We start from the raw sequence: 15156 nt of genomic DNA on the forward strand, positions 1-15156 counted from the left end.
CAATACATACTCATTCTATTTACCATCTAAAGTGCATCATTAGGAGTTGAAACCACCAGGAATTTTAGCAATCTGTCGAAAACTTTTAGATTTTAAAAATCTGAGCTACGTTGTGTAGGTAAGGGTTAAACAAAAATTTCACAAATGTACAGGGTTTAGGAAACACAGGGTGGGTCAATGCAAAGCACAGATAAAACCATGTCCAAACCGAGAGCCCTTACAGCCTTGTGCATCTGCCCTAACCTAGCCAGGAACTAGCACAGTGGCTGGCACAGAGAAGGCACTCAACAATTACCTGTCATACTAAGATGCCTCTTGGCCAACTATCAGATAACCCTAGATAGATCCACAAAGGCAGGGTCAACATACTTGCCTTCCAGGACTAAAGATTGTACATTTCACAGGTAAAGGCCCATGTCTGTCTTGTTACTGATGTGTCCCCAAATTCTGCAATTTAGTAATTGCTCAGCAAGAGTTTGCTGAATGAATAAGAACTACATGTTTCATGTAAGTTGACTAAGACGTGGTCTTTACACTTGGAGTTTATCATATGAGGTGGCCAGGGAGAGACTTTCATAATAGGACAACAGGAAGTGTCCTGTTATGAAGTTAGTGCTCTGAGAGCATAATGCATTGATTGTTATCTCAGTTGTACCTTAGAATCACCTGAGGATCTTTTGAAGCAATACCAGTGTCTCAGATCAAATCCTCAAATCAGAGGATGGGGCTTGGACATCAGTATTTTTTTAAACTCTCTCTGGGTGATTTTAATGTGCAGCCAAGCTTGAGAATCTTGGGACAAGAAGTTAAAACAAGTAATTATAACAGCAGGTAAAGGAGTTAGGAAAGAAGTGCTTCTCAGATGAGGTGATATTTGAGTTGGGTCTGTTTGTCCCTATGATCCATCAAGCCCAGAAAAATGCTAAGATTTCTTCCCCTTCCAAATTTCCAACACAGCGTCTCTTCTCTAGGGAGTATGAAGACCTGCTTCTCCCACACTGCTTCTATAGACTCTTCCAAGTTATAAATCTCAAGGACTGAAAGGGGCATCAGTGAGGCTTCAGAGTCCTAAAGTCACACCTCCCTGGAGGGTAAGATTCAATACCTCAGTCTGGAGCAAGACTGGAATAAAAGGCAGAACAGAGACCTTGTGATTCTCAAATGGATGAATTGGCTAATAGTGTCCACTTTTCTTCACTTTGGGAGTTCTTCACATGTGATCATATTAAAGGTGTGTGGTTTCAGATTTAATCGTGACTGGCATGATCTGAGAAGTCAAAGCATCATTTTTATCTGCCACAAGTTTCAATCATGTTCACACTGAGTTCTGTTAACTTACACTCACTTTTATTTAAAATAAGTGAAGAACCTGGTCCACCACATCAGGAGGGAAAAACAAGGGAGTTCTTTATCTTATGAACCTGACCCTCCAATCCCAACTAAGTTGGAGGAACAATTTTCACCTTCCTTTTGTAACTAATACAAAAAATTGTAATGCCAAGAGAGTATCTGTCGTAAGGGATCTGTCTTTAAAATACTGTACTTCAGTCCCATGGGATCAGAATTTTTTAAGGCCTCTTCTTCAAAGCTACTGAAAGATATGTTAGAAAAACAAGTTGACACTTATTTAGAATAAAAACCAAAGTCCTAAGATCTTTTGTAGAGGAAAGAGCACTTTGAAACTGAAGTTCTAATGGCAATCTGCCAGGAGCCACACGCATGAAACTGGACAAGCCATTCTCTAAGCATCTGTAAGATGAAGTGGTCAGGCTGATGTCGTTAAAAGGAACTTTTCCATGTTAACATTTTGTCCTACTTTACATTCAACACATTGACAATAGTTTCCAAATGCATCCAAGGCAAGCAAGAGACTATCCTGAGGTAAGAAAAAGCCAAGCCTCCCCCTAGTGCTTTCAACATTTGTTTAGCGATTTCCACATTAAAAATCCTCTGAGGTTTGATCTCACCACCACCACCTTTGGACAGGGCCTTTTTTTGTCTAAGCATATTAGCACCAAGGCAGTTCTACCCTGACCAAGTTCTGAAGAATCCTGGAAGATTACATCTATATAACTTTTATGAGTATAGGCAGCCCATATGGACTTTATTGGTCCCTAGAAACTTCTTCCTACACAACTATGCTCATTTAAATGAAAGAGCTACAGCTCACGTGCTTTATTTCTCTGTGTAAGGTAGGCTGTATGTGAATAAAAGGAAAGGGCTGCGAGGCAGTAGAAGGCAACATACAAAAGGTACTGTTACAATTACTGTTTTCTGTCTTATCATACTTATTCAGGGACTATAAAGCAATGAATAAAAAGGATACGTGAGTAGAATGACAGGGCGGGTCAGTTCTAAAGACAGTCATACTTTCAGGCCCACCACCAGTGGATCCAACAGGTGTATTCAATACAACTGCATTTACAGATCTAACAGAGCTGGAAAGAATTTATGACCTCCATTGCTTGTGTAAACAAACCAAAAAAAAGGTGCTTCTGGGGGAACATAAACTTTCCCTTCACATCTATATAGTTCATAGGCCCTTCTCTCATATTAATGAGATTTTAGATATTACCTATAGGATCTCTAAAACCCTTGCTATATGTATTTTTGTGGCCAGGTACTTATAAAGCCAAAGACTTGTCAAGGAACCAATTGGACAGAAAGGGAACTTAACGTGCATTTGATCAGCATCATGAATTATCTTATTAAACCAACCCAGGGTATGAATGACGGCAGGTCCAAAGGAGAATTAAAATCACCCACATCTTCCCCAAAGCTGAGAAGGGCCACAAAGGACCTAACTGATTATGAGGTTAGAAATTATGTTTTCAAGCTCCCATCTGGAGGCATGTTTGTTTCTTACCGTGTGAGTTTGCTCCTGAGTTCTTCAATGGTCTGTTCTGAAAGGGTGAGACTGACTGAAACAAATGCCTCTGTCTTCAGGACTTAAAAAAAAAAATCATTGAAAACAATGTAGGGATATAAATGTCTGTGCCCACAGCCAAGATAAAAAATGCAAAGTCTGGGCCACCTTGCCTTTAATTTTCTAACTGCTGTTTTGTAAGGCTGTGTCATGCTTCTCAGTTCAAACACGCTTTGGCTCTTTATTATTCATGGACCTTTTTCCCAGTCAGTGGTGTTGAATAATAAAACAGCCCAGGATCAAATGGGCCAATTCTCCACGCCTGACACCAACTGCTACTGTTCGCTGGGCTCTGCCAAGCGTTGCCTCTGATAATGAGTGGGATTTGGTTAAACAGTAAATTAATGAATAATGAAATATCCAGGTTGATCAGTTAGAGAGCACGCTTGCTTTGCCCTGGGCTAAACGCTTGGGGCAGAAATTACTCTCAAAAGGCACTTGCCTGGCTGCTGGTCTGGATAACTATTTTACAGGCTATTGCTTGACAGAATGCTGGGGAGGGGGGAGCCAGTGGGGGAGAGGAAAGGAAGAAGGACAGAGTTATTAACAGCCAAAAAAAAAAAAAAAATGAGAGAGAGAGAGAGAGAGGAAGAATAACCTAGTTATCACCTTGTAGGTTTCTAAACTGCATGTGTGATAACAAAGTCACAAATATGATCTGGAGAAGTCTGAGTTCTAAAATTCCCAACACATGTTTAACATCAAGGAGGAATGATGAATGAAAACAGTCTTCTGCGTGTGCCTGTGCACATATGAGACTAAACGCAGAACGACTGCCCTGCAGACACATGTTCCTGGGTACGCGTTCGAGTGAGGACATGCAGAGAAGCCATCCAGTGTCTAGTTGACAGGAAAACAATACCCTCATTTGAAGGCTTCATCCTCTGATTCTTAGACATACCCCTTATACGAATTTTAGAATATTAAAAATAGGACTTTTCCAAAAACCTCCATTAGGAAAAATGTTTCACTGCAACTGAGATTCTATATCTGTGTATGTGCATGTGTGTGTAGTTTGTCACTTTTCAACTTTAACTTCACGCAAGAGTCTTAAATTGTTATGTAAGTTTATGCATGTATTAGTAATAGGTTTGCTCATTCAAGATCAGATACATGTCCTTTACAAGAAACAAGCTTTGAATCATCAAAAACCCACAGCAGAGTGCCACAGGGACACCACATACTGAGAAAAACGTGTTATTTCACTCGATATTTGTTTTGGAAATAAATTTCTCTAATTGGTTATCTCTGGAATATCTTATTCTTTCAGAACTTGAGCCCCTTTCAAATGGCCTCAAGATGGGTGGACTTTGAAGTTTTACACGGTGGAAGCTGAAATACTTCTCAATAAATTAACATGTGGTAGGTGTTTGTGTTTTGTCAAGTTGTTTGGGTTTGGTTTGGCTTTAGTTTGTTCTTAGGTGTAAGAGAGAGAAGGGCTTTCACAAAAGTAGGAGGAAAGTGAGGATGTATTCAGGAACCTCATTAACTGTTCTCACAGCTGGAAGTAAACTCAGAACAGTGCCGGGGAGAGGTGGACATTATCTTCTTCTGGTGCAGAGGTGACAGATGATAGGACTGTAAGAAAAAACTGCCCACAGCCTCACTGAGAAAGGAGCAATATGAATCACCTACAGCTTCAGTGTACACGATTACCACACTCCACTCCTCAGGGCCTACAAAGCAACAAGGCCTAACGGCTGCTACTCCCCTAGTTTCATCCTGCAGACTAGTATCATAAAGTTTTCACCTCTCCACACCAGCATCCAAACCCCTCCCCCAAGAAAAAATAAAATGCTCTAATTGTCTTTATTACTTTCAGGCACTAGCCACCAAACACAGATGTTCACTATTGAGAATTAAAGGAAGGGTAAAGGTCACAGGGACTCAGATCAGCTTGATCCTTCTTTGGACTATTTGACCCCATTGTCTAGAATGGCCCTTATCTTTGAAGAAGAAAAGAATATTTATATTGCACATAAAAGGGAATGAAATCATTCAGTGGGCCCATTTTGTTGGCAAGGCTCAGGCCTGTGCCGTACCCACCCCTTCCCTAACCCTAACCCCTTCTTAAAAACAGCAAAAGGGAAAGTGCGTGAAACAACCCATAAAACGAGTCAACTGTGCTTCTGCCTCAAATCTTGGTAGTTTCCTATCTTTAGGAATCTCTGGCCAAAAGAATTCTCTTGAATGCAAGAGCCCTAATACCTAAAAAACAAACAAACAACAAAAAAACCTTTCCTGGGTTCCTTAACACATAGGACTCCCTTGGAAAAGAAAATTCACACTGGTATATGTTTTTTTGTGGATGTTTTTGTAGTCCTGCTATTAGGGAATTCCCATATTGTGTGTGTGTGTGTGTGTGTGTGTGTGTGTGTGTGAGAGAGAGAGAGAGAGAGAGAGAGAGAGAGAAAGAGAAAGCCCTAACTACAACCCCCAAAAAAGGTCTCATACCTTGTTTCTGGTAGAATCATTTATCAATGAGTTTAACATATACACAAAATTCAACCTAGTCCAAGATTGATACTTTGATCTCAAAGTTAGCACTAGCACCTTTTTTGGGGGCGGCAGCGGCGGGGGTAGTTGGTTAATGGAGCACTAAGATTTGGTTTGGTTTTACACTTGTTTTCTCTGCATTGATTGGCATTTTCCCAGCCATTTTGTACAACCCCTCCCCACCCCTTCCCAAACCTACAAGGGTGGACCGTTTCCCAGTAAAATCCACTGCTGTGTAGAAGCTATCTAATATCCTGTTTCCTTAGAAACTCAGATGATGGTCGCACTCACTTTGCCCACTTGAACAGCCACCGGCGCTTCCAGGTCATCAGGTGTTTCCGAGCTGCCCGGCCTCTACTTGCGCATCCGGACGCCAGGTTCTAGCGTTCAGGACCTGATGGTTCACGCAGGGAGCGCTAGAACTCATTGGGGTGACTTGTGTCCGATTTGGGTCCGAGTTTCCCCAAAGACTTGCAAGCGTCCCTTCCACGCCTCTGTACCCCAGTGCTCACGTGCCAGCTTTTCTCCAGTCATTTGATAAATGTCTGTACAAGAAGGAACATTTGACTGTTCCAGAGGTCAGATTCTGACCTCCCCAGAATATTCTACGCAAACACGCCCTGGACGTGCCCTCCTCCCGGTAAAACGCGTGGGCTAATGACAGCTGACAGCCACATCCTTGAAACGTTTGCTAATACGTCAGCGAACAGGTACGTCCCGGACGTTGACTGGTAGTCCAGACACAGATGACTGCCAGGCCTGCCCTCCGAGCGGCCTGAGCAGGTCACGCTTTGCTAAGTCCATTGGCTATTATGCTGCTTTTTAAAATTTTTAAAGAGCATTTTTATGCAGAGGCCTCTCCCGGCAGCATGTGTGACCCCTATTTGAGTCTGGACGCCTCTCGCCTGAGTCAGCTCCAGAAGGCTGCAGCCCGTCCGAGAGAAGGGAAAAAGCGAAAAGCAGCAGAGTGGGAAAGAACAAATAGGTTCCGAACAAATGGGCCAAAAATCGCCGCTTGACCTTGCTAGTTTGAGACCAGCGGCAGCGTAGAACGTGTTGAACTTGTGTGACAAAAAGGCTCCCTCAATCTCAGCATAAACAGTTTGAAAAAAAAAGAAAAACGTTGCCCACGCCGCAGCCGTTTGCAAACTTAACCTCCAGGACGCGGAGCGAAAAGCCTGACGCGCCGACCGCGCCCTGGGTAGTCGCTAGGCCCGGAGTTACGCCCCGGGGCGCCGTGGCGCGTGCGTGCGTGCGCGTGCGTAGGCGTCCGCGCGTGCGCGCTCGTTGACACTCGGCCCAGCCACCCGGAGAGCGTGCCTAGTCGCGGGCAGGGGCGCCGCGTGCGTGCGCTCCGCGCGGGCAGGGACGGCTTACGCGCGATACGTACGCACGCAGACTGGGCCAGGGTTGTGAATGGCTCAGCGCTGGTGCCTAGTCTCCGCGTTGCTGTCCGCGGTTGCGTCCTGGAAACGTGAGAAAAGGCGGTGGGAGTGCTCCAACCTGTGACCTGAGGGAGGGACCCGTGCCAAGAAAGTGGACCCGGGGAGACGTTTGACTGAACTCGCCCTCAGGAAGCGCTGGGATTATTTATGAGGCCTGATTTAAAAGTAGTGGCTGCCAGGGATGTGAAAAAGGAGCTCACCCCAAGCTATGAGAGAAGTTATAGTCGTAAGAATGCTGTTTATGACGGTATAAATCAGTGTGGAGCTTGTGATGGGAAATAACGGAGAGCATGAGTTTGGGATAGACACAAGGAAACAAAGTCAAGAAGGAAAATTGAGTTTTCGCCCTCCGTGTTCTGCCCCCGCGCAGTTCCTCCTTTCCAAGGCGCCCACGATTCCTGCGGGGAAGCTGGGGAGGGGTGAGCCCACCCCGTGGCGGGTCGGGTCGGTTCGGGTCTTCCCCAAGTTGAAACGAAGCTTGTTAGAGGGCGAGGGAATACATGTAAATAAACAACTCAGAAGATTTATGGGAAGGAGTTCAACTTTATAGGACTGTATTTATAGAGCCATTGCTGGTTCACTTTTTAAATAGATTAATGGGAAGCTAAAATTAATGGACTTGTGAGCTGCACATTTAATTTCTGAGGCTTCGACATGACAGACAACCGCCTTCGAAGTCCACGCACGGAAGGTAGCCTGCGTCGGGAGTCATGAGCGCCCCCAAGAAGACACACGTCCCATCGGGCCAGTATATCTCTGGTGGCTCTAAGCTCTGGCTGCCCGGGGTCCCAGGGAAAGGACCCCATGGGGCTGTTTTTGCAAATGAAGAGAAACAATGTGGCCTCATAAAAAAACAATCGGCTCTTCTTCCTCCTAGCATTATTTTTAATCAGGGCCCGTAAGCCGCTAATGCGGGCGGGCGAGCAGGCGGGCTTCTTGGCCACTGGAAGCCGCGCACCTGGGCTGGCTGCCTCCAGGTCACCTCCTCCAAGGTCACCCAGCGTCCCCGCGCTGGGCCTGTGGTCAGGGTCCACGGCCTAGCGGTTCCAGCTGCCGTTCTTTCCTTACTCCTTCTGCAGCCTGGTTAAGACAGTAACAAAAGGGCCGGCGAGGAGCTGTAACTAGCAGCTCTGGGCCATTTTGTTAGACAAGGCTCTCTCTGGCTTCGTATCTTTCCTTCCCTCTCCTCAAGTTCTTTCCCCACATTCAGGCCCCTCAGGATCTTGAGTTTGGGGTGACTGTCTCAGATCCTTGTCAAATGGTGGTGGAAAGAGGAGGTGGTCTGGAATTTACCTATGGAATAATAGATGGAAGGTCTGTTTCTCCAGAGCTGGTGTTAACCCTTCAGTAGGAAAACTTGCCATAGGGTATGGAAATTACTCATCACCGCCTTTGTATAATCCTAGTGGTAACCAACCCCTCACTCTCCAAAAGGCAAATGAAAAGGAAACTCAATGTAAAACATTTGAGCCAGAGACAAAGGCATATACCTATTTTCTTTCTAGATAAATGGATTGCACGCCCTCTTAATCACACTTCCCTTGTGTATTTTTTTCTTCCTTCTACTTCCCTTCCCTTTTTGATTCACTCATTTATAATTCTAGCCATGATACCCCCCCTTTTTTAGTTAATAGGGAAGCCAAGAAGTGGAAAATCTCACATAAAGCAGATTCCATTGTCCTTTCTGTCTTTCCCTATAGGGAAGTCCAACTGGGAATGAGTCATCTGAAAAACAGAAAATTGATATGGGAGGCATATTACTAATTACCTGAGTGCCAACTATATGCTAAGCACTCTCCTAATCCAGGGTTTTCGAGATTTAACTTTGCCAGTTATCCTTAAATATATACATGTTGCTGTTCCTGCTTTTTACAATTAAACTAGACAATGTTGGAAAGGACCTTAGGAGGCCCACATTTTACAGATAAAGACTGAGGTCCAAAGAGAAACAGTGACTCGTGCATACCGTTTAACAGCTTGGACGGATTTACTTTCCTAGCCTCAGGGAAGACACCCAAGCCTTGGGATGAAATACAGATTGAGAAGATGTTTGATCACTGCAGCCCATTAGGGCTGGGCTGCAGCCCATTAACCCAAATGAGAAAAGCTCTGGCTTCCCTGGGCATCCTCTGAGCCTAAGGTAGGAAACCTCCTAAGACAGCCTCTTTCCTCCTCTGGTCAAGGGAGTTTTCCTCATTTGTTTACGGAAGGCCTTGCACTGCTGGTGAGGTCAGGGTTGGGTTCAGTCCTGAAATGAGCCAGTTAACTCCCCCAGATCCCAAGGTGTGGGGTGCAGGAGCCCATACCTGGCCCTGTGGGCTTCTGTCCTGCACCATCTCCGTCAAAGACATCATGGCAGAATGCCATCCCACCAGCAACATGAAGGGAGCATCATCTTTGACTTGGACCCAGAGGCCCTTCGTTCCTGGGACACGGACTCTTAATAACCTGGGAAGTAAGTAATTTGACAACCTCATTTTTTTAAAGGGCAATATAAACCAAGAGATGCAGTTAACGTGGGCTTTTATTGCAAATCCAGCTAGAAATAGGAGAGAAGAGTGTCAATTTAGAGTTTTAATGAATCAAAAACACCTAGTGAAAACAAAAGTGTCCATTTTTTCTGGGAGGCAAAATTTATTGTATTTATTGTAAGGAAAACACTGCCTGTGTTTCAATGATTGGGGGGGACAAAAAGAAAAAAATTCTTGGCCATAAATTGTTTCTGTCTGTAGAATTAAACAATATCTATACTCAAGAAACTGAAGATGAAAACACAACAAAAACACAACAATCTTTTTATTTATGTAAATCAGGTCAACACTGGACAATAAACCAATTGCTACCCATTACCATAACAGCTTGTCTATAAAGAACAGAAAAATTCAGATAGGATTCTACCTAGGGTCAAGCGGTTTGTTTTTTTTTTTTAACCACCCATTCACAGAGGTATAGATTCACAGATAAATAATCCCAAACTACCTGCTCACCATATTTACACATTCCCATTAAATTAAGCATAAATAAATATATACAAACTTAACATGGATACCCTCCAGAGCTCTTCTCGTGAAGAGTCAATAGATTGATATTTCTCAATTGTTGTTAAAAACAATGTTAGTGAATTAGAGACCAACTCAACAGAGGAGTCGATTTTGGCATTTCAAGAAGAATAGTGTTCATTCTACTTTTTAAAAGAAAACAAAACGAATTTTGTTATTTTTTTTTAACCTGATCATTTAACATACATCAGCACAGGAGGGGAAACACTGTTTGGGCTCTTGAGGCAACATCAGATGGTTTAAGGTTAATTCCTTTCCACAGAATGTATTACGCATACAGGATATCAAATGTGAGGACAAACTCCCTATAAACACTCTAAGTAGGGACGAGTTGCCCTTTTAAGTAAGGCTTTGTACCGGAGGAACAGTGTGTAGATAAGTTTGGGGTATTTCAGGTTTTCCATTCGACCGAAGTTTTCATAGGATATAAAATAGTTGCTTGAGAAAAAGTGGTTTCCTTGGCCAAAGAAAATAAAACAGGCAGGTCTTTGAAAGGTTCTTCAGTTCTTTATGTAGGGCTGGAGAAAGCTAAGGATGTGGTGCCAGGGAGAAGGAAAAAAGAAAGCGAGCTAACTAGGGGAGAATCCTCGCCCAGAACAGCCCTTTTCTTCTCTCTTTGCTTCCAGGAGAGCCACAATACGTGCAAGAGGAGGCAGGACTGGACAGAGAATGGTCAGGAGACCTTTAGAACCTCCAAAGGAACTTGCAGAGTGGAAAGTGTGAGGGCAGCGCTGCCACGTCCTGACTCTTGCTTTCTACCTTTAGCTCTTTTGGTTTGGGACCGGGCACTTAGGAGTGGGCACGCGGCTTGGATACAGTGTCTTAAGAGTGCAGGGGTGGGGTGGGGGGAGAGCTGCAACTCACCTGTTTAGTTTGGAAACAAGAGTCAAAGGGGCTTGCTTTAAAACGTTTCCCTTGACTTAAAAGGCAAACTCTTGAGTTAATCCCACTGTTTATTGATTTATGGGCCCAAGGAAACCAAATCTTTTAATAACTCAATTATCAGATAAACGTAGCAGGCCTGGCTAACGAAAGCAAGGGGGCGGGGGTCGTACAGGAAAGGAGAAGTGGGGGAGGGAGAGGGGGCAGTGGGTTCTCTCCACGTTGCGTGGAGGCGGGGTGCGGGGGACAGATGCTAAGCGCTCTGCTCAGCCCGGGCGCCAAAGGAACGCCCGGAGGAGGGCGAAGGGCGACGAAGGAGCCTGCGTAGCCCAGTAAGACAATTCCTACCCCATCACCCGCCTTTGGGAGCCTGAGGGTGGAGAGATTTCGTACCGGCAAAGGCGGGGGAAGCTTCCGATCCCCTGGACATTTCTAGGCCACTCGCCCTCGGGAAGCACGCGCCCGGGGCGGCCGCTGGCAGCAAGGGGCTCGGGCAGCGCTGAGACCCCTCCCGCCTGCAGCCCGCGGGGCGCCGCCCCATTACCTACTGGAGCACCGGGCTTTCTCGGTCGCCTTAGCCCTTAGGCTGAGACCGAGAGCGGGAAGGGCCCGCGCGGCCCGCGGCCCCTCCAGCGGCTGATTCTATGTCCTCAACACGACTGGGCGCGAGTGGCCCCCACGCTCTCGGGACCTGCACAGTAAGAGCAAGGCGCGTCCATCGCGTCTCTCGCACGTCACACGCGTGGGGCGCGTTGCCCTGCAAGGAAAGGAGACGATGGTTTTCAGTGCGGTTTCTCCCGGCCTTTGGCAATCAGAATACGTCTAATGCAAGCGGCCAGGCCCTCGGACAAAGGCGCAGGCTTCTGAGCTGGGAAGAGATGGAGTGTCTACACGCTCCCTGAGGTCTAGTTCCCGGCCTTTGCACTCCTGTCAACTCATCTATGGCTGAGCCCTGAACACCCAGAGGCCCCCAAAGAAGCTGACGTGGATGGGCTGGGGTCTGACATCAGCCATTGCTTGGGCCCTCCTGGTGGTCCGAAACCAGCTCCCTAACTCAGCCCCCCCCCATTAAAATGTCAGTGCAAAACTCAGCAGGTTCCTAAATCCGACCCTCTAACCTCCCTCCTCCCCAGGCCAAGGCCCATGGGGCAGCAGACCTGAGAGTCCCCGTGGGTCCTAACTGTAAATCCTGCAGAACAAACCTCTGGATCTTTATATTCAAGGGATGCTGCAAAGGTCCTAATGCCTACTTTGTTTAAAGAGATGCGTCCATGCACACTCTATTTAGAGACCTAGGTCATCCACTCCTTCGCCCCTGGGGATTTCCCACTGCTTTGGGGATGGTGGGAACAATGGGTTTCAGATCTTATTTCAAGATAATGCTCAGGTGAAGCCCAAGAAAGGAGCAGGGCTGCCAGAAGTGAGAGATATTAAATGTATGAAACTTTATCCACTGGGAATAGTCCCAGTGTATCCAGACAGTACCATTCAAAGCTGAAATACATCTCCTTTCACTTTGCATTATTTTACCATTATTGCCAAAAACAAGTGCACGTCTGGGAGGGGAAAAAACGCCTCATTCATAAAGCATCTTGTAAGAAAGCAGTTGTTGCTGAAACACGGGAGATTGCACCACCCCCCTCCCCGCGACCACTCGACCACTAGCAAAGCTGCTGCTTTCCCCACAATCACCAAGGAGCCCAAGGAAATGGAATCCGCTTTAAAGGCAAGGCAATAATGTTAAAATATTGGGCTCCAAGAACACTTACTCCTCTCCCCTAAAATTCATTTAGCAGCTCCCCACTTCCCCGGAATTCTGTGTTGAGGTATCTGTTAGCAACTAGACTCAAAGCTGCTTCAATCTCTTATTGGCCACTTTCTAAATTATTCCCTTTGAGCTTCTTTAAAGAAGTGCACCTGCAGAATTCTGACACACAGGCTGTGATTAAAAAGGGATCGGAATTTTTTTTTTCTCTGTACCTTATAGATTGTGTAGGAAGCCCAAGTCCTCTTTGAAGAAGCTCATAAACCATGCGGGCAAAGCTTTGGAAAACAGAAGAGAATGAAATGGTACATACCCCTCCGAAGGAATTACATACTAATCAACGTATTCATATTGTGTTTGGGTTTTACTATTGTTCTTAAAATCGGTAGATGACACATATGATAACAAATGCAAGATGCTCTGTAGGCAGATGCTGGCAAGGCTGGGAACTAGTAACGTTTCGGAAAAGAACTGATGAGGAGTCTGAATCAACTTATTGGTCCGGATTTTCCTCGGCCGGGCCGCGGGAGCCTCTCCTCGGCCAGCCGGCCCGAGAGCTGCAGCCACCGCCTGCGTCCCCGCGGGCCTCCCGCCCCGCCCGCCCTCGCCCTCCCTAATTAAGCAAACGGCCCGGAGTTGGGCCCCCTTGAGTTAAGGACACAGGGCGGGGCGGGGGCGGGGTCACCAAGGGGACCACAACAGCGCACCAGAGGGCTAACCACACGCCTTTTCATCCCGGAAGATTCCCGTGACAGCCGGAGGGAGGGAGGGCAACGTAGAAAAAGGGTGGCTGGGAGAGGGGCGAGGTGAGGTGGAAGGGCGGGGACTGCCAGAGAGTTTCCTAAAAATATATTAAAAATTTAAAAAGTTCGTGCGTCTCAGTCAACCAGCTCTCAAAGCACTGACACCGACACGGTTTCTCCGATTTTCTTCCAATAAGTTAGAGTTTTCTCACGTTTAGTCTTATGTTTATTTTCCAAAGGGAAAAAAAAATCATGGTTTTCTTTTTATTATCAGTATTACTAAGCTCGAAAGAACCGAAGTGGAAAATCCGGACGGTTGTCTCCAAGTGTATCTTGAAATAGACACTGAGAACCGATACTGTTGCTCCGTGGTACGCCTCAAGTTTTTTTTTTTTTTTTTAAGTTATTTAGCTTTGTTTTTTTTTTAACTTTGATTGTATGTGTATTCTACCTAATATAATTCTTCCAAAGCCAATCCAATATTTTTAGAGCTAAAATTAAATTTTTTTTCTGTTTTCCTTTTGTATTTAAAACATTTTTCCTTTTTTTAAATTTTTCATTTCCTGTGTTTCTCCTCCTTGTCGCCAGTTTTACTACCTGGGCCTTCCCCAGACGTGTGCCTGTTAGTGGTGGTGTTGTTCAAGAACATCTTGTCCATGCCTTTGAGCGCCTCGGTGAGATAGTTCTGCAGGGCCGTGAGCGCGGCGCAAATGGCGGGGGCGCCGAAGCCGTGCGTGATGAGGCTGAAGTGCGTGAGGCAGCTCTGGATCCCCGGCTCCAGGATGGGGCTGGGCCGGCTGTTTCCGATCGGCGTCCGGTCCTGAGCGAGCAGATCTGTAAATTCTTTACAAAGTTGCCTGCAAAGGGGCAGGAGAGGAACAACAACAATAAGAAAGCAAAACAACAACAACAAAAAAACACCCTCAGTGTCGTTGTCATTGACATTCTAAAGGAGACGCTCACAAGAGCCCAGGGGCGCCCAGTCATGGGAGAGCCGGAGAGCGAGGCTAATGTGGGCGATTCCGCTCTGTTTCCTTTCCCAGAGTTCTCCCTTCTAGAGCAGCTGGGACTGGAAGGAAAGCGGGGGTGGGGATTTTAGGCACCCCTTCCATCCCAAAGCCTGGCCTCTCCCCCCGCCCCCTGCCCGTCTTTCCCCCTTCATTCCAGGACTGCATAAACCCCGCTTTGGGAAATGTGCTATAGGCTTTAGCGTTTGATTTGCAATCTTCAGTAACTTTTAGCTCTTACCTGACAGTTCCTCTAAAAGCCCTTTCCCCCTCCTCTCCCCTGCCTCTCCAACCTCTTGGTGATCAGACTCAAAAAGCCGGGAAGGAGTTAGGGCCCTGGGCCACAAGCCTGTCCCTGGCACAGAAGTAGATTGCTGGAGCCTTGCCTGGCCCAGGGCAAGCAACTGTTTATTCCAGGAGAGAATGCCGATTCCATTCAAAGCAGAAAGCTGTTTACCTGCAGCATGTGAGAAGGGAAGTATTCCCACCACCACCACCCCTTTTTCCCTTTCTTTTAAAGTACAGGCTACTGAAGATCTTTGTACAACAATATTGTTGTCCATATAAAAGGATTCCCACATTGTTTAAATAAAACCTAAAGGTAGATGGTTAAGACTCCAGGGAGGGTAGATTTTTATTGTTGAAGGTTTTTATTTCAAGGCACTGACAATTTAGAGGAATCTCCCAGCCTTAGAAATCCTGCGTGCCTAACTATGGACTAAACTTATTTGAGAAAATTTTAATATAGGAGGTGGACAAAAGGATTTTAGCCCTGAAGGTCCAGTGGCTTGGTTCACCTTGTGGTCAGAGGTATGGCATCCCAAAGGTCATAG

At 46.0% G+C, this 15156-nt stretch overlaps 1 protein-coding gene across 5 annotated transcripts in view; it reads right to left on the reverse strand.

The window, feature by feature from the left end:
- Window positions 1–9648: 9648 nt before the first annotated feature.
- Window positions 9649–15156, reverse strand: part of TFAP2B (transcription factor AP-2 beta) — a 28755-nt gene continuing 23247 nt past the window's right edge. For 2 of the 5 annotated variants that reach the window (XM_067752734.1, XM_067752732.1), the window contains one exon: window positions 9649–14173. In XM_067752734.1, the coding sequence (XP_067608835.1) occupies window positions 13873–14173 (301 nt within the window). In that variant the 3' untranslated portion in view covers window positions 9649–13872. The remainder of the gene's footprint in view (window positions 14174–15156) is intronic. The other 3 variants (XM_067752731.1, XR_010946779.1, XM_067752733.1) reach the window with 3 other exon arrangements.

Source organism: Pseudorca crassidens, chromosome 10 (assembly GCF_039906515.1).
Source record: "Pseudorca crassidens isolate mPseCra1 chromosome 10, mPseCra1.hap1, whole genome shotgun sequence".
In the NCBI taxonomy this organism is placed as follows: domain Eukaryota; kingdom Metazoa; phylum Chordata; class Mammalia; order Artiodactyla; family Delphinidae; genus Pseudorca; species Pseudorca crassidens.